The sequence below is a fragment of the Pongo abelii genome, chromosome 7, assembly GCF_028885655.2.
Source record: "Pongo abelii isolate AG06213 chromosome 7, NHGRI_mPonAbe1-v2.0_pri, whole genome shotgun sequence".
NCBI classification, from domain to species: domain Eukaryota; kingdom Metazoa; phylum Chordata; class Mammalia; order Primates; family Hominidae; genus Pongo; species Pongo abelii.
This window is the reverse complement of record NC_071992.2, coordinates 102,311,657-102,335,392: the sequence shown is the minus strand read 5'-3', so window position 1 is coordinate 102,335,392 and position 23,736 is coordinate 102,311,657. Positions and strand designations below refer to the sequence as shown.

The window sequence follows — 23,736 nt, the reverse complement described above, 5'->3', positions numbered from 1 at the left end:
ATGCTTTTTCCAGAGTGTAAACCACTTAGTGAACAGCCCAAGGATGGGCTTACATCACTCACAGAGTGACTGAACTTCTAAAATGAATTATCATATGATATGTCATCCATATTCATTTACAATAAATGAAAGCTAATTACAACAAATTCTAAAGATTATTCCACTTTCATTATAAACATAAAGCACATTTCTTAAAAAGAATAACATTCCCAGTTTCAAATGGCTAGGGAATAAAAGAGGTCACAACCAGTCACTGAAAGTGCCTCAAAGAACACTGAATTAGTATGGAAAAAGTGTCCTGGGGAAAAGAACAAAACCATATTGCAAACTGCCCCCACAAAAATTGTTCACGCTCTTCCACCTTATGAATATTGTTTAGAAAGAAAAGGAAAAAACATTTTCTTCTGTTAGAAAGCTATACATTTGTAATTGTCAAAAGGACCCTTTGCAGAAAATTAGAGTATTGTCTAGAATTTTAAATTATGCCTCTGCTCCCACACCTACCTTGCCTTCTCCAAACTCTTTAGTCTCATATATAATTTAGTGGAAGAGCTGGCATTTCTGGTTGATTGCTCAATGTGGTAAAAAAAAGAAGCAGCACTTGGATACTTGAGGTATAAGTAAAAAAGTAAAACGTGGCTGGGCATGGTGGCTCATGCGTCTAATCCCAGTACTTTGGGAGGCCAAGGCAGAAGGCAGGAAGATAGCTTGAGGTCAAGAGTTCAATACCAGCCTGGCCAACATAGCGAGCCCTTGTCTCTATTTTTTAAATAAATAAAAGAAAAAAGTGAAATGAAAGACAAATATCTGCCTTCTGCTGTCTACACAGAGGAAAGCTGCTATAGAAGCTCAATTCTTTGTTCCTTTTGCCCATCCCAGCTACTTACAGAATACTGTGTGAGCAACAAGTATTAGATGCTGGATACTTTTCTCTTCGTAGAGAGTGACTACTACTCTGAAAAATGCTTCAAAAGATCTGTATATTAAATTACTCATTTTATTGAAGGTTTGTTTTTAAATAAATTTATATGTGAAAATACTTTAAATATATGATATTTTTACTGATCTACTCCAAAGATTGAGAATGTTTTCGTCCTATTAAAGTTCTTAAGGTAGGAGGATTTAGCTTACCACCTTCATCATCATAATACTGATTTGCCCCATAATTACCATTACCACCCTAACCACCAACCTGGTGCAATTCTTCTACCTTATACAACAGAAAGTTAAATGTGTAAGAAAATGAAACCTAGAGATGAAATTTGAGTAGTTTTAATCACAAGAAAAAAAACAAAGAACAAAGAACAAAACAACAAAGACTAGTGAGCCTTTCCATTTGAAGTCTTCATGTTTATTTTTTAACTTACCATTGCAGTAGGGATTGGATGGGTTGAAGTTCATTGGAAATTCATGTGATACCTGTCAAAGATGGACAAAGGACTGATGAGGGCTGGGCTGCTTTTCTAGGAGGCAAAGCTTTAAAATGAGATTTCCTCTTACCTGCCACTGAGGAGGTATCTGAGCTCCAAAACCAAAAGCTGGAAACATCTTATCACTAAAAGGAAAAAAATATTTAATATAATACTGTTTTTTCCAAAATAAAAAGAGCTTTATCTTTACTCACAATAAAATCAATATGAGCTCATTTCAAAAACAATTTTTCAAAATCTTAGAAAAGTATGAAGATAAAACAAAGATTACCTATATTAACTGTCAAAGAGAATCAATGTTAATATTTGACAACTCTCATCCTAAATATTTTTCTGTGCACTGAGGAGGAAAAATGTTTCTCTCTATAGATTTTGTAGAAATGGAGTTTACATGCATGTTTTATAACCTACTCTGTTCTACTTAAATCTTGTGTATCATTTCAATGATCAAATGAGTAAATAAATACATGAAGCCCTGAAAACCACAATTCTTTTTTTACTAATTGATAGCAAACTCATTTGGTAGCAAAACCTGACCTCAGATGATCAGAGGTTATTGGTAGCTTTTATTTATGCCACTTAATACAAACATTCATACACTAGGGAGACGGACAGTGGACCGAATATATAACATCATGTGAATAGCCACTGAGTATCCCACAAAATGGATATCCTCCCCCAGATGTCTGATAGCCAATGTTCTGCCATTATAAAACACCATAATGAACATAATTTTTCTACGAGGAATATTCCTTTCATATTTATTCTTAACAGTTAGTTTTGCACTGAAGATAGAGCCTATGCCATGTCAGAAATATTTCTCCCAGGCTGCGGTGGGAGGATCACTTGGGTCCAGGAAGTGGAGGCTGCAGGGAACCGTGACTGCACCACTGTACTCCAGCCTGGGTGACAGAGCGAGTCCTTCTCTCAAAAGAATGAAAGATACATTTTTCCCCAGTTTGTAGTCTGTCTTCAACTTTGTTTAAAGCATCTTTCTTTTCATAATTTTTAATATAATGAATGTGAACACAAAAAAGTTACATGATTTTTGCCTTTGCTCTCTTGCTTAAAGGTTTTCCTCATTACAAGATTATAAACAATTCACATATACTTTCTTCTAAAACTTCAAAGTTTGCTTTTGATATTAAACTTCTAATTCATCTGGAAAGTGTTTTGAAGTAGGATATGAAGCAGGAATTGCTGCTCTCCGGCAAGATCCATTCTCTCCTTTAATAACAGAACACCTAAGCTAGAGACTGCTCTTCCTAGCCTCTCTGGGCTGGATGTGATCAGGTGGCTGGGATCTAGAGATGGAGACGTGAGTAGAAGTGATTTGCCAGCCACTTCTGAATCACGCCCCTAAAAGGGAATGCACATTCACTCCCTGGTCCCTTTCTTCTCTTCCCCTTGGCTGGAGAAGATGAGAACCAGAGCTATGGACCCCCAGAGGGAAGCTGTGAATTGAGAACAGCAGAACTCCCCTATCAGTTCTTAACTATTATACTTACCCCTAGCAACATGAAGTGAAATAAACCTCTATTTTGTCAAAGCCACTTTTTTCTGGGTGTCTATTTCAGCAGTCTGGTCTGTACTCTAATTTATACAGAATAATATCCTGAAACATGCAAGTCTGAGTCAGGGATCCAAATTCAATTCTTGTCCAGTTTGACAGCTTTTACAATCCTCTCCCCTAAATTCACGCATGGGTCTATTTCTGTACTGTTTGTTTGGTTCCACTGGTCATGTCCTAATTCCATACTCTTAATTAAGATAATTGCAATAATACTTTTAATATCTGCTGTGAGAAATTATTAATTTTTTAATTCTATGTTATATTTGACCACCTTTCTAAGCTCTCACTACTGTCTAATAAAGTAACTTTCTATATATGTTAAATATATTTAATGATTTTTACCTTAAAACTTACTAGCCTGAAATTGGAATTGCCACCTTGCTTTAGATTTCTTTGCATTTGCCTAAAAATTTCACCTCTTTAAATGCTACAGATTAATGAAAAGCCCCATCAATATGTAAATAAAATAATAATAGACAAAAGCAAGTGAAATTTTATTCTGTACTCTTAATGCATCCAGGAAAAACACTACTAATGCAGATGTTTCCCCTATTGTTTAGTAAACCCTCAATAGGACCTATTTAAATCTTTTCAAAACCTAACCATTGATAACCATTCAGGATATTTCACAGCAATTAGATCTAGTTATCCTTCAGCACTTGTTAAAAGTCACCATTAAAAAAATAATTTGGCATCTGCCAAGGAGATAGATATGTTAAGAAATAGTTTTTATTTGTATTTATAAAACATGTCATCTGGGCTTCAATCACTCATACAACTTATGCCTAATGAGTAAGCCCCAAGGAAACCAGACTAAAGAAACAAGAGCCTTGCTGACATCAGTCAGGAAGTAAATAGCAAACTATATGTAATATAAAGCAAAGTACATGCAATATATGATAACTAATCACAGCAAGATATTAGAGATCTAAGGTAAACAGCAAGATTGCCACAAAGAGAAAAATAGAAGAAGATAAGACGGGGGGATTTTAAAGCATCATCATCCTACCACCTATATCAGAGTGCTAGCCGATGAAACAAACTACGCTTTCTGGGGAATTGTGAAAACATGTATTTTAGTTTTTCCAAAGTCATACTCACGCATCATAATCTTGAATGACCAGTCCCACAGACCAGAGAGCAGTCAAATACTCATTAACGCCATTGGGGCTGATGTAATGAAGGGAGTCTGGAGACCTTGGGTCACCATTGGAGCCAGTGAAGTCCACTCCCACCTGCCAAATAACAATTGCAGCCCTTACTAAAGAGAAGGCAGGGACACCTGTGCTTGATGTCCAGGAAAACTTCAAGAGATGGGATACAATCATGCATCCTGGCGCCTACTTCCTAACAAATGCCTACCACTATTTCCATAGACAATTAAACAAGTAAAGCCTAAATGTGAAACAACCTGATGCTTCTACTATTCTAGATGGCTTAAATAATGAATTATTATATCCATTACTTAAGCTTAAGGGTTGTCTTTTATAAGGTTGTCTCACTAATGCTTTCTAGTCCTTAAATTACTTCAGGATAACCACTGGTTTGTAGGTTTGTACACATCTGCTTTCTCTCAGGAGGAAGAGATCTCATCAACAAAACTGAGAGCTTCATGATGAGCCCAGACAACCTGCCTGAGGACTCTAAGAGGACTACGCTAAACAGATTGTGAAAATTTCATTACAAAGTCAGTTTTGCAGTGAAAGAAAATATACTGCAACATGGAGGAAAAAGCCTATGCTGAAAAATTCAGTGTGTTACTTACAGTAAAATTCAGCTGACATCCTCCCATTATATAGTCAAGGAATGTGCATTCTACTGTAATCTAAAAATAAGAGAAAACTGTTAAAATTACAACTCTCCTACTATACAAGAGAAGCAAAAAACTCTTTGGCATATATTTTTAAAAGTCTGTAAATTGAACAGGACATGATATAAACATGGAAATTACCCCTGCATTCAGGTTTAAGATACCCCTTCCCCTATGTGCCATGAATCTGTAAAATTTTGCTTCAAGATAATTATAGCAATGTTAAGATTAGAATATTAATGGCCAAAGATGAAATATACTCATTTTAAGTTTTAAGATATTAGTAATGAATCCAATATGTTGAGGGCTTTAACAAGCATAGCAGTCAACATTTTAAAAAACAAAAACTCCACTCCACTTGTTCACCCTAAAAAATCTTGGCTTTTCCCCTCTACTCATAACATTTTATATTGAAACTATGAAGAGGATAAATGCATTGGGTAAGGTCATTTCCACTAAAGAGCTGAGAAAATACTATGATGCTTTATATTTCCTAAGATAACGAAAAACTTATCCTTGTCCTTTGCAAATAAGTTGTCAAACCCTAGAAACAGGTTACTTGATTTTTTTGTTCTTCCCTACTTGATTCTTTTTGCTAAAGGTGACCAGATGCTCATGTGATTTTCAACTGCCTGAAATTCAAGTATTTGTTTAATATAAACATACTAACAGGAGAACTTGAAATATAATCTCATTATATTATAAGTAGCCAAGGCTTGGGTCGGGTGCAGTGGCTCACGCCTGTAATCCCAGCACTTTGGGAGGCCAAGGTGGGTGGATCACAAGGTCAGGAGTTCAAGACCAGCCTGGCCAACATGGTGAAACCCCGTCTCCACTAAAAATACAAAAATTAGCCAGGTGTAGTGGTGGGTGCCTATAATCCCAACTACCTGGGAGACTGAGGCAGAGAATTTCTTGAACCTGGGAGGCAGAGGTTGCAGTGAGCCGAGCTCACGCCACTGCACTCCAGCCTGGGCAACAGAGTGAGGCTCCAGCTCAAAAAGAATAAATAAATAAATAAAAATAAATAGCCAAGGCCAACGGACCTCACACTGTTTCACACTGATAACACCTGAATTCTTGTAGCTTTTTTTCTTTTGCCTTTTTTTCTCATTTATGCATTCAAATTCAACCTGTAGGAAGAGAAGACAAAAATGTTACTTTTTATTAGCAATATTAGGAATGCCAATGTGACTTTAAATGAATGACTTTTTTTCCTTTAGAATCAAACTACCTACTGATGTAGGTCGTTACAAAATATAACTCTGAAACAATTACATAATATGTTAAGTATGTGGAATATTTATCAGGTAAATTTCCAACAATTAAGGCACTCCTAAAATTGCATACCTTTCAAAATAGTTCTCCCAAATAAATTTTACCTCCTCAGGTAATTTCCTTGCAAATGTTCCAAGGCATAATCTTTTCTCTTTGCTGCATATTTTACCATAGAGTTGGGCTCTATGGTATAATATGGTATAATAAAGGAAATAAAATATTACTCCTAGCTGTTACCAACATAAAGAACGAAAATATGCTGCAAAGAAAAGAAAAAAAAATAACATCATAAAACAAATATATGAAGCCCAGCTCTATGGTAAAATATGCATCAAAGATCTTCTCTTTCCACTGGGAATACATGTTAAAAATTGATCTAACACCTCCTCTTGTTTATATTTCCTTCCCCCAAAAGAATGATCTTCCTTCCCCCTCCTATCCCCCTATCCATCTTTAGGGCTTGGCTCAAGTTGTTCTCCTCTGTAACTTCCACTACTACTCTAGTATTCTCTGATCTCTATCTACCTCTTTAAATTTCTACAACTATATGAAATTTAGTTAAATACTCTGTGTTATTTTCAAGTGTCTCATTTAATTTTTTCTTCACAGTGACATTATAATCACCTCCAAGTTATACCTTCAAATTCTCACTGTCTTGCCTAATAATAATATAAGAGATATTCAATAAATGCTTGATAAGTCACCTCTTCTGGTTAACACAAAGCCACTTATGTACTTCAGACAGTCACTACTAGTTTTCCAAGAATCAAACACTAAAAAATACACGTGGTATAATACAATGATGTAAAACAAAATTATGTTAAACAAATTCTTTGATGGTTCAGGATCTTGCTGGAGTCTCAGTCACAATCATAAGTATTAATTATTGAGTATTAGGAATTAAAGAAAGGAAAAACAATAAAAAATTATTGTATATTAGAGCTATAGAAATCCCACAAACCGAATTCTCATTGAAAAAGCGCTAGATTACTTCACTTATTCATTTATACCTTCAGGCTCAATAAGTGCTCTTTGGTCCTGCTGAAGCCTGTGCTTAATGACTCTCAGGTCTGCCCCCAGCTTTCAGTATTTCATAGTCTTGAGAGGGGCAGGGTCATTCTTCTACAGCACTAGATAAGCACACTGGGGCCAACTGCCCTGCATTGGTTGCTGGATGGAACTGCTGGCCACGGAAACCAATGCCTACTTTTAAAGCTGATATTGCTCTGCCTCTTCTCTCTGTAAGTAAAGTGTGGTTCCCTCTAGTGCTTGCCTGCATTGTGTTTGCCTTGACTCCAATACCATGATACAATAGGCAAAAGGATTGGACTTCTATTCCTAATGACTGACACTGTGATCATCTTTGCTGTCCTCCATGTAGTTGGAGTCCTCATCTGGCATTAGTAACTGTTACGTGGTGTTCTGCTCAATAAAATTCATACCCCAAGTATGAATTGTGGATTATGTGATTACTAAACATTTTGGAGCATTATGCAATATAGACTAAAAGCACAGTAAACCGTTTGATGCTACGGGAAAAAAATGAAATACAGTAATAAATACACAGCCAAACTATAAAGTATATGCAAATGCAAGGATGTCACTTACAGGTGAGCTTCTGGAGGCTTCTTTCAGTTTTGTCATGGTGGTTTGAAATGTTCCAATGAGATCATGTGACCCATCATTGTCATAATCATAACACTCCACCTGAAATTAAATATAATAAAAATCAATATAGTTTTATTTAAAAGTATTGGCTGCAATAAATATAATCTATCATGAAGTGCCTTTTTAATTAAAGTAAATGAAAATGTGTAATATGCTGTCCCTACTTGGGACAGTAGGAATTAACACCCTAGAGAAGCAATATTGAAACACTTTCAAACCCCAGCTATCCTTGGAATGGGGATCTAAAACAGATTACAGGCAGATGAAAAACACAAATACTGTTTCAATTCCACATTAAGCAGTTTCCAGCTCCTCTATCATGCCTTCTGTAAGTGCTGATAAAGGGCAAAATGGAGTTATACCTTCTTTGCCTTATTACTATGCAATGGCTAAAAGCCATTATCTGGAGAAAGAAAGGAAGTCAACATTCTAGAAAGCTAAAATTTATATAATTAAATCCTAGATAATTTAGAATTATGAAAAATATATTTCATTAGTTGCAATCTGGTGAGGTTGGCTTGTATTATAAGTTAGATATGATGAAGCCAGATTTGCATCATTGTGAAGATCACAACTCTTACAATGAAAAGAACAATTCCAGGCTAAGAGTACTTAGTCCACTGAGGAAGTATCTGCACCGGGTATATTTACTCTATTTCCATGTGAGACAGGGTGAGTTCTAGTCTTAGATCTGGCTCTGATTAAATGCTTTCTCTCTCTGAAAGGAGAGAGAAGAGAGGTGAGAGTATTTGAGTTGCATGTAATTTCGTGACAGGTTGACAGAGCAGTCAAAGAGTAAATATTCACCAGAATACTAGAATATTCTTTGCAATGGGAAAAATTAGGTGGCATGAACTATTAGCAAGCAGAAGTGTTCAAGGGAAGCTGAAAATTGACTGTGATTGTGAACATTTAACACCAATGTTTTTATAGTATTTCATTTCAAAACAGATTATTTCATTTCTGCAAACATTTATTATGTACACTGTGCACATTCTCCAGTCTTGTGAGGTAGACAGAGTTGGAATCCTGTTACTATGATGCCCATTTTGCAGAATTAAGACTTGGAAGAATTAAACAAAAAGTCTTAGAAGACGGTATGCCTTGTGTGGTAACCAACACAGGTAAAGTAATGCGGTGCTAAGGACACTTTGAAATCCTAGAGCCTGTAATTTAAAATAAAAACTTGTAACTAAGAGGCAATTTGCATTTACCATCAGCCAATAGACAGCTTTATCTTGCTAATATCCTTCTCAAACTTGGATTAACTGTCAAGCTAAAATGCTCAGGATTTTTTATGTTTACTTGGCAAAGTGACTATTTTTCCCCTCAGTTCTATGAAATGAATGCTTATCATAACTGGAAGTCTTTCATTCCTTACTTATATTTTCATTATTCTTCAGGAAGACTACAAATCAGTCAATCAAAACAGTCAAGACCGAGAATTTCAATTTTGAGTAACAGAAAGGGATTTTATTTTTTTAAGAAAATGCTTTGCAGGCATTTTGGCCACTGACCAAGTCTGACAGTTTGACTCTTGCCCTACTCAGTATCCAATTTTTAAATCAAAAACCTTTTATATGACTCTTTAATGTGCCAAGGGAAAAGAAATTTAATAATTTCCATAATTTTTAGAGGAAGTAGTATTTAGATAAGGTAGAAAACAAACAATATTTTAATAAGTTCATGGTTTTTAAACAGACATTTTTCAATTATGGAAAACGGAACTTGACATTTTAGATTTGCAATCAGGGAACACCGATTTATATCTAAGACAAGATTAAGCTTTGACAAGGCCAAGATTTTATTTGAGTAAAGATTATGAAGGGCTAAAACTGTTCATATGTTTAGACTATTCATACGCTAAAATTTCAGGAAATGTAAATAATATTTTTAAACTAAAAGTTTTGATTACTCACTATAATAAATATATAGAAAAAGCTCCCTCTTGTCCCCTTGAAGGCAGACATGATATTTATAATGCTGGCATATGTCCAGATATGGTTTGAGGTAAGACGATTTGTGTCATTTAATTTCTCTCTTTTCAAGAATTCAAAGACCAGTACTATTGGCTTTTTAAACAATGGTAGGCATAACAATATATACATATATACATATGCATATGTATATGCAAGTATATAATATATACATGTATTCATATACATTTAATGGATAATTTACATATACACATGCATATATAGTATACATAATAAACATATGTGTAATAAATAAGTGTATACATATATACACATGGGCATATGTATATATGAAAGAGAATGCACACACCACACAATACTACATTCAGTAAGGCATTCCCATTTTAGGCAAAGTGGCAGCATGCATGATTATTTTTCGTATTCACTTGATCTTAATGAAAATAATACATGCTAGAATGATCACACACCACAGCAAAGAAACTACTGAGCATTCTGACTCTATTCTTTGCTCTATAACTCTTTACTATCCCTATAAGCAATTTTCAGACAGTAAGAGAATCACAAATGTATGACTTTCTGATATTGCAAAGAAATGCAGAACTAAATGAAATAAAGTCAGTGATGACGTAGCAAACCAAGTTGTGTATAGTTAAAAACAAACCAAGAAACTTTCAAGAATGGAAGACATTCATCAGAGAAAGCTCAGAAAATCAGTTTACTTACTATAATAAAATAGCCCTGTAAGCATGCCACTGTGAGCAAAAAAGTTTAAAAAACATTGTTTTGTTGTTAACATATCATTACACACAATCAAACAGTTATGGCTTAGACATTTTTTCCCCAGATTTACCTGCCTTCTGACATCTAATGATGTTTACTATTTTTAATATGAAAAGCAAAAGTGTGGATTTGGCATAATGATAAAAAATAATTTTTATAGCTAGTTTTCAACTATTTATTTTGGACCTGGATTTTCACTACTGTTTCAAACACCTTACAAATCATACTTAGATTGATTTTTAAAGTTCTTTACAAACTGGAAGCAATTTTTTATGGATCTCAGAAATGAAGCAGTTTTTTTTTTGTTTGTTTGTGTTAAGACATGATCTCGCTCCGTCACCCAGGCTGGAGTGCAGTGTGAAGCAATCTTGGCTTACTGAGACCTCCTCCTCCCAGGGTCAAAGGATCCTCCCACCTAAGCCTCCCAAGTAGCTGGGACCACAGGTGTGTGCCACCATACCCAGCTAATTTTTGTATTTTCTGTAGAGACAGTATTTTGCCATGTTGCCCAGGGTGGTCTCAAACTCCTGAGCCCAGGCAATTCGCCCGCCTCAGCCTCCCAAAGTGCTGGGATTACAGGCCTGAGCCACCACGCCCTGGAAAAATGAAGCAGTTTTTCAGTAACAATGGCACCTCTACAAAATTTTTATAAAACCTTCACTTCCGCTAATTTAATTTTTGCTTTTCTGGAAGGTAGAAATTCTTAACTCTATTATAAATGTGAAGAATCCAGGTGAAGCTTCCTACTAATAAGCAAAATAAATAAATAAGTAAATGTGAAGAAGTGTGGTTACCTGCCCAAGATCCCTCAGCCAGTTAAAGGACTAAGTCAAAACCTGAACTGTGGTCTGACTCCAAATCTTATACTTATTTCTCATTATCTTGCCTGCTTTTACCATATTCGTTATCAAAAAAAGAGAAAAACAAACCAAAAAATCCCTTTGATCGACTGATGTCTGAACATAAAAAAGACCTCTATCTGTAATCATGTAAAGTTAATAATTCTAGTACAAAAGTTTCTTTTATGTATATGTATGTATATATTTTTCATTCTCAACACCACTCCATGAGTTTTCTTTTATTTATATTTTTACTCTTGTTTTAAATAAATGCCTATGAATAAAAACATTTAAAAAATACTGAGACATCTGCTATTTGCTGTTCATACTCCACTTCCCTGATACTCTAAAACTAAAGCCTTCTAAAAGCTTTCAATTAATTACTTATCTCATTCTGAAAATAAGGAAGAAAAATGCCATCAATACTCCCCTCCCTTGCTAAGGGCAGAAGCAAGCTCTGAATTCTTAGGGTAACATCTGCTTCTATCTGCAACAGATATACCAAAGGCAAATAATGTAGTTTGAGGTTCCTATTAGCAGAGCAGAGGAATCTTATTAAAAGGAAAAAAATATTAAACTGGACATTTTATTTTTAAAAATACAGAATAAAATAGAAATGACACTGTTTGACTAAGCATTAGGTCAACAGATTAGTCAAACATGCCTAATCCTCAAAGTATGTCACTTACCAGAAGACATTTCTATTTTAGTATTCTACACACATAAAATTTAACTCTGTAGGTGTCTTATATCATTTACTTTCTTTAAATACTATCTTATGTATTAATTTTATAAAATAGGTGAACATGGGTATATTTATGTATTTTATATATATATAATTTCAACTTACCTTAATGGTTTTGTCCATATCTCCGTAACACAGGGAGTTAAGAGAGATCTTGAAAGGCCTCCAAACAGGATTCAAGTTGTTTTTAACAACCTATAAAAATGTAGTTTCAAAAAGCTGTTAGAAAAACTTCCAGTTCATTAACATTTTGTTCCTGCCCTTCCTAGGTTCTTGCTATACTCTCATCATTCATCCTGCACCTCTTCATCAACTCAACTATTTCCACAAAAAGCTACCTAGAACAATATTATACAACTGTTACATGAAAAATGTAATAAATTCTCCAGTTGTGGTACATTCTGAGGAAAAGTAGAAAACTATTTGGAAAATATATCTACCTATTACAAAGAGCACTTAGAAACTGCAGAGGATGGCTGGGCACGGTGGCTCACACCTGTAATCCCCACACTTTGGGAGGCCGAGACGGGCAGATCACCTGAGGTCAGGAGTTTGAGACCAGCCTGGCCAACATGGTGAAACCCTGTCTCTACTAAAAAAATACAAAAATTAGCTGGGTGTGGTGGTGCATGCCTATAATCCTAGCTACTCAGGAGGCTGAGGCAGGAGAATTGCTGGAACCTGGGAGGTGGAGGTTGCAGTGAGTGGAGGTCATGCCACTGCATTCCAGCCTGGGTGACAGAGCAAGACGATGTCTCAAAAAAAAAAAAAAAAAAACTGCAGAGGATTATTGATTTTAATAGCAATAAGGGTTTCATTGCAGGGCACAGAAGATTCAAATATGAAATAAGAAAAGGTAAATATAGAATAAGAAACTTAATATGTTGGAATTGAATTGGAGAAATAAGTCCACATTTATAATTTAAAATTTTAATACCATATATACATACACAATAAGCAGATAAACACAAATATACATATTTCTTAGCTGTGTCCACTTAAAAGGCCTACAAGCAATGATATCCAGTAGCAATGAGCACATTTAGCACTCAGATGTCAGTGTCTAAATACTACTACCCTCTTGCAGGAATAGGGCTTATTAAGAGACATGGCTCATACCAGCTCTAGGACAGAAAAAGTACAAGGGAAACGGAGAACATACTCTAACTTAAGAGACTGCTTAAAGACAAATGAGGTCAAAAAGAAAAACCAAGAGCCATTTTAGGGACTAGGAGCTCTCTCTAGTCAAACTTTGAGCAGCAAAAATACAATAATGAGTTAAATACAAAGCATACACTTATAACAATCCATGAATTTATAGTGATACTAAAAATAAAAGGAGAGAAAGAGAGAGAAGAGATGAAAGAGGAATGCCTGCTAATATAAGTAAAAAGGATGAAAGATTTTGAAAAATCACTATTTTACTACCCATAATACAATAATTGATTAGGCAAGGATCACCAATGGATGCTAAAACCACTGGTTGAAGTGCTAGAGAATAGGTAATTCATGCAGTCTCATAGTTTCATGCCACATAGCACTTATTAATTAAAAAGGGGAAAAATGAGACTTTATCATGGTGAGATCTGGTGGTCATCAGCTTAACCAAGTAGCCAAGCATGATATCATCAATGCTGGGCAGCCTGGCACCATGAGCCTCCTGAAAATGTAAAGAAAAAGAACACACATAGTGTTTTTGACAGAAATGTTTGATCTGGATCTAGTTGTGAGGAAACAGAAGAATCCAGAATGTTGGACATTCTGGTCTTGATTTTCAAGAGATTCAATGCCACCAAGGTATAAGGAAGGTAGGGAGAAGAGTCCTCTATTGGGAATATAATAGTCAAATCCAAAATTTGAGCCTTGACTGGATTCTGAACAAAACAAAGCAAAACAAAATACACACAAAACCTGTGGGACAACTGAGGAAATCTGAAGATGAATGGTATACCAAATGATGTTACATTTAGCTATGTCAAATGTTAATTTTCTCAAGTATTATTGTATAGAATGTCCCTGTTCTTTAAACTACCTGCTGTAGCATTTATTTATTTATTTATTTTGAGGTGGAGTCTTGCTCAGTCGCCCAGGATGGAGCGCAGTGGTGCGATCTCAGCTCACTGCAACCTCCGCCTCCTGGGTTCAAGCAATTCTTGTGCCTCAGTTTCCTGAGTAGCTGGGACTGCAGGCAAGTGCTACCACACCTGGCTAATTTTTGTATTTTTAGTAGAGACAGGGTTTCACCATGTTGGCCAGGCTGGTCTCAAGCTCTTGACCTCAAGTGATCTACCCGCCTTGGCTTCCCAAAGTGCTGGGATTACAGGCATGAGCCACCACACTTGGTCTGCTGTAGCATTTAAAGACAGGAGTTATTATGTCTGTAGCTCCATTAGGATGATTTTGCAAAAGGAAAATACATGTGTGTATAAGTGTGTGTGTGTGTGTGTGTGTGAGAGAGAGAGAGACAGAGACAGAGAGGGACAGAGATAGAGAAAGACAAAGAGAGAGCACAAGTGTGTGGGAGTGTGTGTTCATTTGGTGAATCTAGGTGAGGGGTGCAGAGGAATACATTTAGTGTTCTTTATACGGCTTAAAATTTTTCAAAATAAAAATCATAAAGTATGGTAGCACCTCCTCATTGAAAGAAAAAAATATGAACATGGTGATCTTGTGTCTCTGGCTATATGTAAGTATGAATTCAGATTGACACTTTTATAAATATAAGCTTTTTAAAATTCAGATTACGATAATTCCAAAGAACACCTCCACCCGGCTTTTCAAATTCAAATATTCACCTCTGTCCGATGAACCATTAGCCAGTTTCCATCAGATGTCTGCTTGTGGAATTCCAGGTATGGGTCTGACTTTCCAAATAGATCCTACATTTAAAACAAACAACAAAAAGCATTGTTCTCCTCTGAACCCATGAAACCATGTGTGATCATACTTTATACATGTTGGCAACCACCTGGAGTCTAAATCTATAGTATTGATAGTAAATACACATCCCATCACCTTTCTCCCTAACTTAGAAACTTACTGAAGTCTACTAGGGAGAATTACAAAAGTGCTTGTGATAAATGCTCATAATCCTGTATATCATATCCTTACTTCTCAAAAACATGACAGTTTTAAAATACAGTGGTCAAATATACCATAAAATATGTTTTTGCCTTGTTTTCACCTTTAACCATTTTCATTCACATATCACTGAGTAGTTTTATATAAATGATATCACAAACATTAGCCATATCAACTCTATGGAGACAGGGCAGTTATCAGTGAGAAAATGGATTCAGAGGGGTTAATGATTTTCCCAAGATCACATAATTAATTAATGGATCCAGGCTTTAACTTCATATCTCAGCCTTCTATGTCCAAAACTCCTTCACCAAAACCACACATTTCTTTACATACACAAATGACCAGAGGTAGATATATGGAACGCATAATAGAAACACTTCAAGGGCACAAACTACATCTTCTATTTCCTCTGTAATTCACCACAGAACTCCTATACAATGCTCAGGCACACTAAGTGCTCAAAAATACCGTTATCACCATCCTCAATACACACACATCCACACACATACAGAGAGATAAAATTCAGGGAAAATGTACGAATCACTCACAGAGGTTAAACTCAGGTGGTAAGACTATGGATGATTTTTTCTCATTTTCATGTATCTTCATTTTGAAATCTGCATACTCCTTAACATATATGACTTGTTATTTTTGAAAATGAAAGGACATTTGTTAATCCCACAGGAATATATGCAGATACATCCCTGAGCTGAAGATTTCTTTAGTCCTGAATTAACTTCAGTATTAAATTAAGAACTAAAATAAAATTATTTCTCCCTTGAACACAAAGTTTAATGTCAAGCAAATAAGATATCTGGTACAGTCAAAAATATAAACACAAAGACTGTGTTTAACCTTATCTCTAAGAAGAATCTTAAGTGAATGAAATAAAAGCAGAATATCCTTGTTATTATTTTGAAGGCTAAAAACCAATACTTGTTTGAAGGTTCATTAAGTTGCTAGTATTAGAACTAAAACAATAATTAAACTCCCTGGCTCTGATCTCCAGGATATGTTAAGTAAAAGAAGCAAACTGGAGGAAAGTGTACATCTAGTATGCTATGTTTATGCAAGGACTGGGGGTGGGGAACATAAATACAAATACATACATACACACATACATATGAACACATACACACACGAGTACACATACACAGAAAAATCCTTAGATATTTAGGAAACAGAATGATTAAATTATAAAACACAACTTTTTAAAAATAAATATTATCTACATGGAGGAAAGTGGAAGCAAGGCAGACCAGGAGAGAAGTTAAATTTCTTAAGTACCTTGTTTTGTAGATTTTAGAGCCATGTAAATGTTTTACGTGATTATAAAACAAAATTAAATCAAAATGGTTTTTTAAAAAAGCAATCCCTAAATATCAAAAGCAAAATGAAACTAGGTCTGTGACAGCATTACCACACAAAAGAATTATTTCTTTAAATCATAAGAATGTGACTATATAACAAAAGTGGAATATACACACCTTAAAGACAAAAAGAACTTCAAAGAAAGCTCAAACTTTTCAGTAAAAATACTGTCAATAATCATATTGATATTTTTATTCTAAAACTATTAACGCTGTGTGAGACAAAACAGATAAGCAATTATGTTAATATATTTAAAAACCAAGAGAAATGAGGTATGAATATAAAATAAGTGCCTGTAATTCTATATATATTTTTTAATTATCTCTGTTGTTTTGGAGACGTCACCCAGGCTGGAGTGTAGTGGTAAGATCCCGGCTCACTGTAACCTCTCCCTCCTGGGTTCAAGCAATTCTCATGCCTCATCCTCCTGAGTAGTTGGGACTACAGGTGCACGCTACCATGACCGGCTAATTTTTGTATTTTTACTAGACACAGGGTTTTGCCATGTTGGCCAGGCTGGTCTTGAACTCCTGACCTCAAGTGTTCTACCCACCTCCCAGAGTGCTGGGATTATAGGTGTGAGCCACTGTGCCTGGCCAGTAATTCTATATTTGAATTGGAAATAGTTGTGTAATTTCATGATTTAGTTTTCCTTAAAAAAAAAAAAAAAAAAAAAAAGTCTTTTCTGTCTCTGTCCACTGAAAAGCCCTAGAAACCATGAATGACAATAACCCACAACAGTGAGTACTCCTAGCAGTGGACTGTGGTCTCTAAATACCAGTTCCACCAAAATAAAGTAAGGTTCCTTTTAATCTGCCAGTCTAAGGCAGAAACTAGATAAAATAAGCTTGGAACATGGCTTATTAAAGACAAAAAGAGCTTCAAAAAGAAGTTCTTTGAAGCTCTTGTCATCCCACAAAGCAAGGAAATTATCCAAAGACTCCTGGAGTTGTGCTAAATGGTCTCACGAACAAGCTTAAAGGAATTCCCTCAGGCCAAAGCTGGAATAACTTAAGTATCTATGAGAAGTAATCCATTGCAGTTACAAATATTTAAATCTATTACTTTATAGCAATTCTAAAACAGAACAAAACACACAAACATAAAAACTTCACTGGTCACATTTAGTGGATGCTAGGGAACCAACTTATAATTTTGAAAAATGGTAAATATGGGGGAAAAGTCAAACATTTTAACTTGCTTTTCCTATACAAACTATACCACAAAGTAAATAAATACTTAATGTGGGGAAGTTTCTCTCTATAGAAAGATTCTTGCTAAGAAACAAAAGTAATGATAGAGTGATGATATCACTATTTTACAGATTCTTTTTCCTTCTTTTTTTGAGATGGAGCCTCACTCTGGCGCCAAGCTGGAGTGCAGTGGCACGATCTCAGCTCACTGCAACCTCTGCCTCCCAGGTTCAAGTGATTCTCCTGCCTCAGCCTCCCAAGTAGCTGGGACTACTGGCGCACACCACCATGCCCAGCTAATTTTTCTATTTTTAGTAGAGATGGTGTTTCACCATGTTGGCCAGGCTGATCTCGAACTCCTGACCTCAGGTAATCCACCTGCCTCGGCCTCCCAAAGTGCTGAGATTACAGGCATGAGTCACCACACCGGGCCTACAGACTCTTAATAATAAAACCAGGTAGTTATCATCAATGACCACAAACATCCCGAAAACACACAAGTTAGTGTGAGCCTCCTGAGGGAATTACATGCCACCATTGACGAAACTGTCTTGCCAACAATTAAAAATACCAGCAGATCATACTTCTAGATTAAATTGCCAGGTTACAGATATCAGAAAATAAAAGTAGAGAGACAAACATGCTAAATGACACCACACGATTTAATTAGCCATATGCAGAATATGGAAAATTCTTTTTTGAAAAAAAAAAAAGATGGAGTCTTGTAATTATAATGCACTACAGCCTTGAACTCCTGGGATCAAGTCATCTTCCTGCCTCAGTCTCCTGAGTAGCTGGGACTACAGGTGTGCATCACCTGTGCCCAACTTGAATGTGGAAACTTCTGCAGGATAAAGAAATCAGTTTTCTCCACTGAATAAATTCCACGATGGATGGAAGAATAGATACAAAGGAAGGAAGGGAGGGAAGAAAAGAAGAAAGAAGTAAAAGAAAGGAAGAAATTTATAGATTTAAAAGGACTTAAGACACACTTTAAACAATTATATTTTTTAAAGTGTCTTCAGAGATACATCAACATATTGATGGATGAAATGATATGAAGTCCGGGAGGAGAGAAAGCAGATAAGGGTAGAGATTAAATGAAATTGGCCATGAGTTATAATTGTGGAAAATGGGTGATGAGAACATGAAATTTTTTAAAAACAGTCTTCTAGTTTTGTATATATTTAAATTTTTCCACAATTAAAAAAAAAAAGTCCCAGCCTATAGTCTAAAATGTTTTCTTTAAGTTTTCTGTTGTTGTTTTTGTTTTTACTTGAGACAGAGTCTTGCTCCATTACACAGGTGAGAATGCATGATCACTGCTCACTGTAGTTTTGACCTCCTGGGCTCAAGCAATCCTCCCACCTCACATGGGATTACAGGCACATGCCACCACACCCAGCTAATTTTTGTATTTTTTGTAGAGATGGGGTTTCGCCTTGTTGCCCAGGCTGGTCTCAAACTTCTCAGCTCAAGTGATCTCCCCACCTCGGCCTCCCAAAGTGCTGGGATTACAGGCATGAGCCACCACGCCTAGCCCTAAAATGTTTTCAAACTGAATTGCAAACAATGAAGAATATTGACTAGATTATAGAATTAAGTACAAAAAGCTGGGCACAGGGGCTCACACCTGCAATCCCAACACTTTGGGAGTATGAGGTGGGAGGATTGCTTGAGCCCAGGAGTTCCAGACCAGCCTGGGCAACATAATGAGACCCTGTCTCTAAAATAGATTAGATAGATAGATAGATAGATAGATAGATAGATAGATAGATAGATAAGATAGATAAAAGAATTATTATAATCCATGCTATATACTAAATTGTTGTGTTATTATGTACTGGTACTCATCCTTCATTAAAAAAAATTGACCTTTGAATGCAAAGAGGATAATTGACCTATAATTAATAAAGCACAGAGTTTTCACTTTTTTCCTAAAGATAATTCAACTGTTCATGCCTTTTACAGTAACATTAATGCTTCTATTCAACTCCTCTCTTAACCTAAACAAATCCTTTGATTACATCTAGATGAAAGAGGTGAAGAGAAATGGGTTCTGCTTAAACATACAACACACGCACACACGCAAAATTTGAAAGTAACTAGTACCCTATGTGATGCTCGATGATAGAGTTCACGATATTAACTGCATTTTTATTCTCTTAAAAAAGAGGCAAAACATGACAACCTTGTTGAAATCTGCATAGTCTACCCACCTTATTATCCAGTTTTCTGGCTTCCATTTCAAACAAGACCACTCTATTATCTTTTATTTCTTCAGCTGAAATCTATGAGTAGATAAGGTAAGTGAAAGAAAATATGTTTTAGGAATTCTGATAGACACTTAAGCACTGATTTATTCTGTTATGTAATATAAAGCCTACACTAATATAAATGAATTCTAAAATGTTTCATAAGAAAATGGCATCATTAAGAAAGATCTGCCATTATTTCTTTTATGTGTGTGAAATAAAGATTTTCCCAAAATATGCCCAGGTCTGCATTAAGCAATGTCTTTTGAAATGTGGTTGCCCAAACTGGATCTTCCCTATTCAAGAGAAATGTCAAAACCCCAGAAGACTGAGAATACCCTCTACACAACACTGAAGTTCCCTAAACACTGAGAAGCATGAATAAATCATACCTAGAACACTCTATACATTGAAATTATCAGATCAATGTTTTTCATCCAATGTAATTGAAAAACTCATTCTTCTTAAAAATAAGTATCAGTCTATCATGCCCTACAACAAGGAAGCTAACTACTGATAATGTTCTCTTTCCCACAAAAGTCAACACCCCTGAACATTCTTATGCCTTTGGAAATCTAAACTATAGCAAAACAGCTGCTTAGAGAAATGAATTTGATCATCATGATAACCTTGAAACATAGCTCTCTCAGGGAACTAGCCTTACATTCTCAGAGGGAGCTAAAGTTAAAATACTATCACTCCAGGCAGCAGTTATCTGTACAGACACTGTAGAAGATAAGGTTTACAGGCTTGGCATTACATAATGGGAAATGTGAAATACAATAAAGCATATATTCATTTGCTTGAAGCCAGTAATCAGCAATGAAAAGCCCAGGTGGGAGGATTGGCAGCACACAGCAAGCACAAAAAATGATGGTAGAGTTTATAGGTTCACTGGCCATGTCAAAATATAACATCCCTCTGGAATAAAATCCACTAGGGAAGATTTCTGTCATGTTGAGAGGACTATGTTTCTCCAGTAGAGAACCAAATTGATACAGATTATTAAGCAGTTTCTCTCTCACGTAAGAATAGACACTTCCACAGAGAAGGGGTAGGTATCACCAAGGTGCACTTGACCTCTATGGGCAACTTAGAAAAACTGAAGAAAGGCATTACCACACTGCATGTTTCTCCTGGTTTGCACAATACATTTTCCATTTGTGATAACTACAAGACAAGGGTGGATGGAATGCAACATTCAAGATGGAGTGACAAAGCATGGCTATAGAATATTTCTCTGATATGGACAGTTTCGGCATGTCCTATTATGCTAAATCTTTTGAGACAAAAGACAAATATCTTATTTTTACCGTAATGCTCCCTTTTCCTGCAGGTCTGCCATTTTTCATCACCAGTGGTCGAGTTAGCTTCTTGCTGGAAACAACCTGTTAGAATTAGAAAGTGATACAGAGTCATTTCCCTTCAACCTAAGAATTTTTAAATGAAATAGTTTCAGCAAAAAAGACTGAGTATAAGGTTCACTTAAAGTCATTAGAAATAGAAACATTCAGTTGGTTTCCTAAAGATTTAGATCATCTACATATTTAGGGCCAGGTGCAGTGGCTCATGCCTGTAATCCCAGCACTTTGGGAGGCTGAGGCGGGCAGATTACCTGAGGTCAGGAGTTCAAGACCAGCCCGGCCAACATGGTGAAACCCCATCTCTACTAAAAATACAAAAATTAGCCAGGCGTGGTGGTGGGTGCCTGTAATCCCAGCTACTCGGGAGACTGAGGCAGGAGAATCACTTGAATTCAGGAGGCAGAGGTTGCAGTGAGCCAAGATCGCACCATTGCACTCCAGCCTGGGCAACAAGAGTGAGAGTCCATCTCAAAAAAAAATCTACATATTTAAAACCCATTGGAAAAAACTTCTAAGGAGCCTACCCTGGCAGATACAATCTACCTACCCACTAGTTTCTTAACCTCCTATGTATGTCAAAGTTTAAATTGTTCCTTGTAATGGAGAAAGAGGACTGGATTCTCATCGCATAAACAAATCACTTAGCTGAAACCTTCTAGGTAAAAGGTGGGCTTCAGAACACTCATAAATGAGATTCAAGGCCAGGTGCAGTGGCTCACACCAATAATCCCAGCACTTTGGGAGGCTGAGGTGGGAGGATTGCTTGAGCCCACAAGTTCAAGACCAGCCTCAGCAACATGCCAAAACCTGTCTCTACAAAATAATACAAAAATTAGCCAGGTGCAGTGGCATGTGCTTATAGTCCCAGCTACTTGGGAGGCTGAGGTGGGAGGATCACTTGAACCTGGGAGGTCAAGGCTGTAGTGAGCTGTGATTGAGCCACGACACTCCAGCCTGGGTGACTGAGTGAGACCCTGTCTCAAAAAAAAAAAAAGGATTCAATTTTTCTACTGAGACACAACTTCAATATTTAACTCCCATAAAATGTCATATTGCTTGAAGGAATATAGTATACCTAGGTTCTTTCAAACAGATATACATCTGATATATCTCACAAATTCATAGGGATTTTAGCTACACTGGGATTTTTCTCCCCAAAAAGAGAAATACTTCCTCAATTTTTTTTCTTTGATACTATTTATCAAAGTTTCAGAAAATTGATCAGTTTCATATTGCTTTTGAGATACAGAAAATACCATAATCTCCAAACAATTCAATCCTGAAAAATAAACTTGTAAAAGACATATGTGAGTGACAAATGTCACATATTGAAAAAAAATTACTCCTCCCTCCTAAAACCTTCTTCAGTCTATACAAATGGTCATAATCTCTCCTTATGAATCAGATTAACCTAGGAGCAAAACGGTGAGCCATGAGACACATCCCTACCCTGACCAAACTTATCATATACTGGGAAGACAGATAATTAAGCAACTATTAAAAAGTACAGTGAGAAGTACCAGACAGTACCAAGTGAGCTCAGGAAAGGATTCCAAACTAATCTAGAGGGTCAGAGAAGGTTTATCGGCTGGAATAAGGTTGAGTAAGAGCAAGCCAGGTAAAGTGGATGGTGTTGGGGCATTGGGAGTCAGGAGGTGCCAGTCTCACTAGTTAGAAGATCAGAGAAGTTGCTGTTATCTTGATAGCATTTATGGCTTGAACATAACAAAATCGTAGAGAACCCTGCAGCAGCTAAAGCCGAGGTGTTACTTAATGAAATGCCTCATGAAGCATCCCTTACTCAAAAGAATTAACAAGCTTTTCCATAAATACATAGTTCCTGCCCATACAAAATGTAAGATGAATTCTATAATGTTCAAGCCAATCATATTAATATATAAACTGTCTTTAAAGTGATTACATGTTTTTCAACTTTAAAAATTAAATGCTGCTTACCAAAAACACCAAATTCATTGATTAAAATTTAGACAAAATAGAGTACAGTGGCTATTTATACTTACTTGTCCAAGGGTACATTCACATTCCCCTAAGAAGTCATCATCACTCAGCTCAATAGTTTTGTTGTCGATGTCATAAACCCCAAATTTCAATTTCTGAACCACTTCAAAGTAGTAATCAATAATAAATGTCTTGGAAAATTGGGGATTCAAGCAATTCTTAATCCTTTCTGTGCGCTCAACCTACACCCATCCCCAAAAACAAAAAAGTTTCTTCAGATCAAAGGTGCACTTGGATTTTCACATCTTTATATACTAAACATAAACATAGGCATGACAACTAAAGGAAGTTTCTATATGTGTATGAAAAATTCTACAATCAAGGACAAACTTTCACAAAAAACTCCATTAACAGATGAGACAGTGTTATTATTTTTAACATTAAAAAAAA

General features: G+C 36.0%; 1 protein-coding gene across 14 annotated transcripts in view; it reads right to left on the bottom strand.

Annotated features, from left to right (window-relative positions):
* The window catches only part of CPNE3 (copine 3), a 46,848-nt gene that overhangs the window by 8,862 nt on the left and 14,250 nt on the right, over nt 1-23,736 (bottom strand). For all 14 annotated transcript variants that reach the window (XM_024250672.3, XM_054560985.2, XM_063726334.1 and 11 more), the window contains 11 exon segments: nt 23,349-23,528; nt 21,277-21,351; nt 19,928-19,999; nt 14,856-14,939; nt 12,166-12,255; nt 7,700-7,798; nt 5,860-5,946; nt 4,769-4,828; nt 4,105-4,238; nt 1,501-1,555; nt 1,368-1,419 (listed from right to left, as the gene is read on the bottom strand). In XM_024250672.3, the coding sequence (XP_024106440.3) occupies nt 1,368-1,419; nt 1,501-1,555; nt 4,105-4,238; nt 4,769-4,828; nt 5,860-5,946; nt 7,700-7,798; nt 12,166-12,255; nt 14,856-14,939; nt 19,928-19,999; nt 21,277-21,351; nt 23,349-23,528 (988 nt within the window).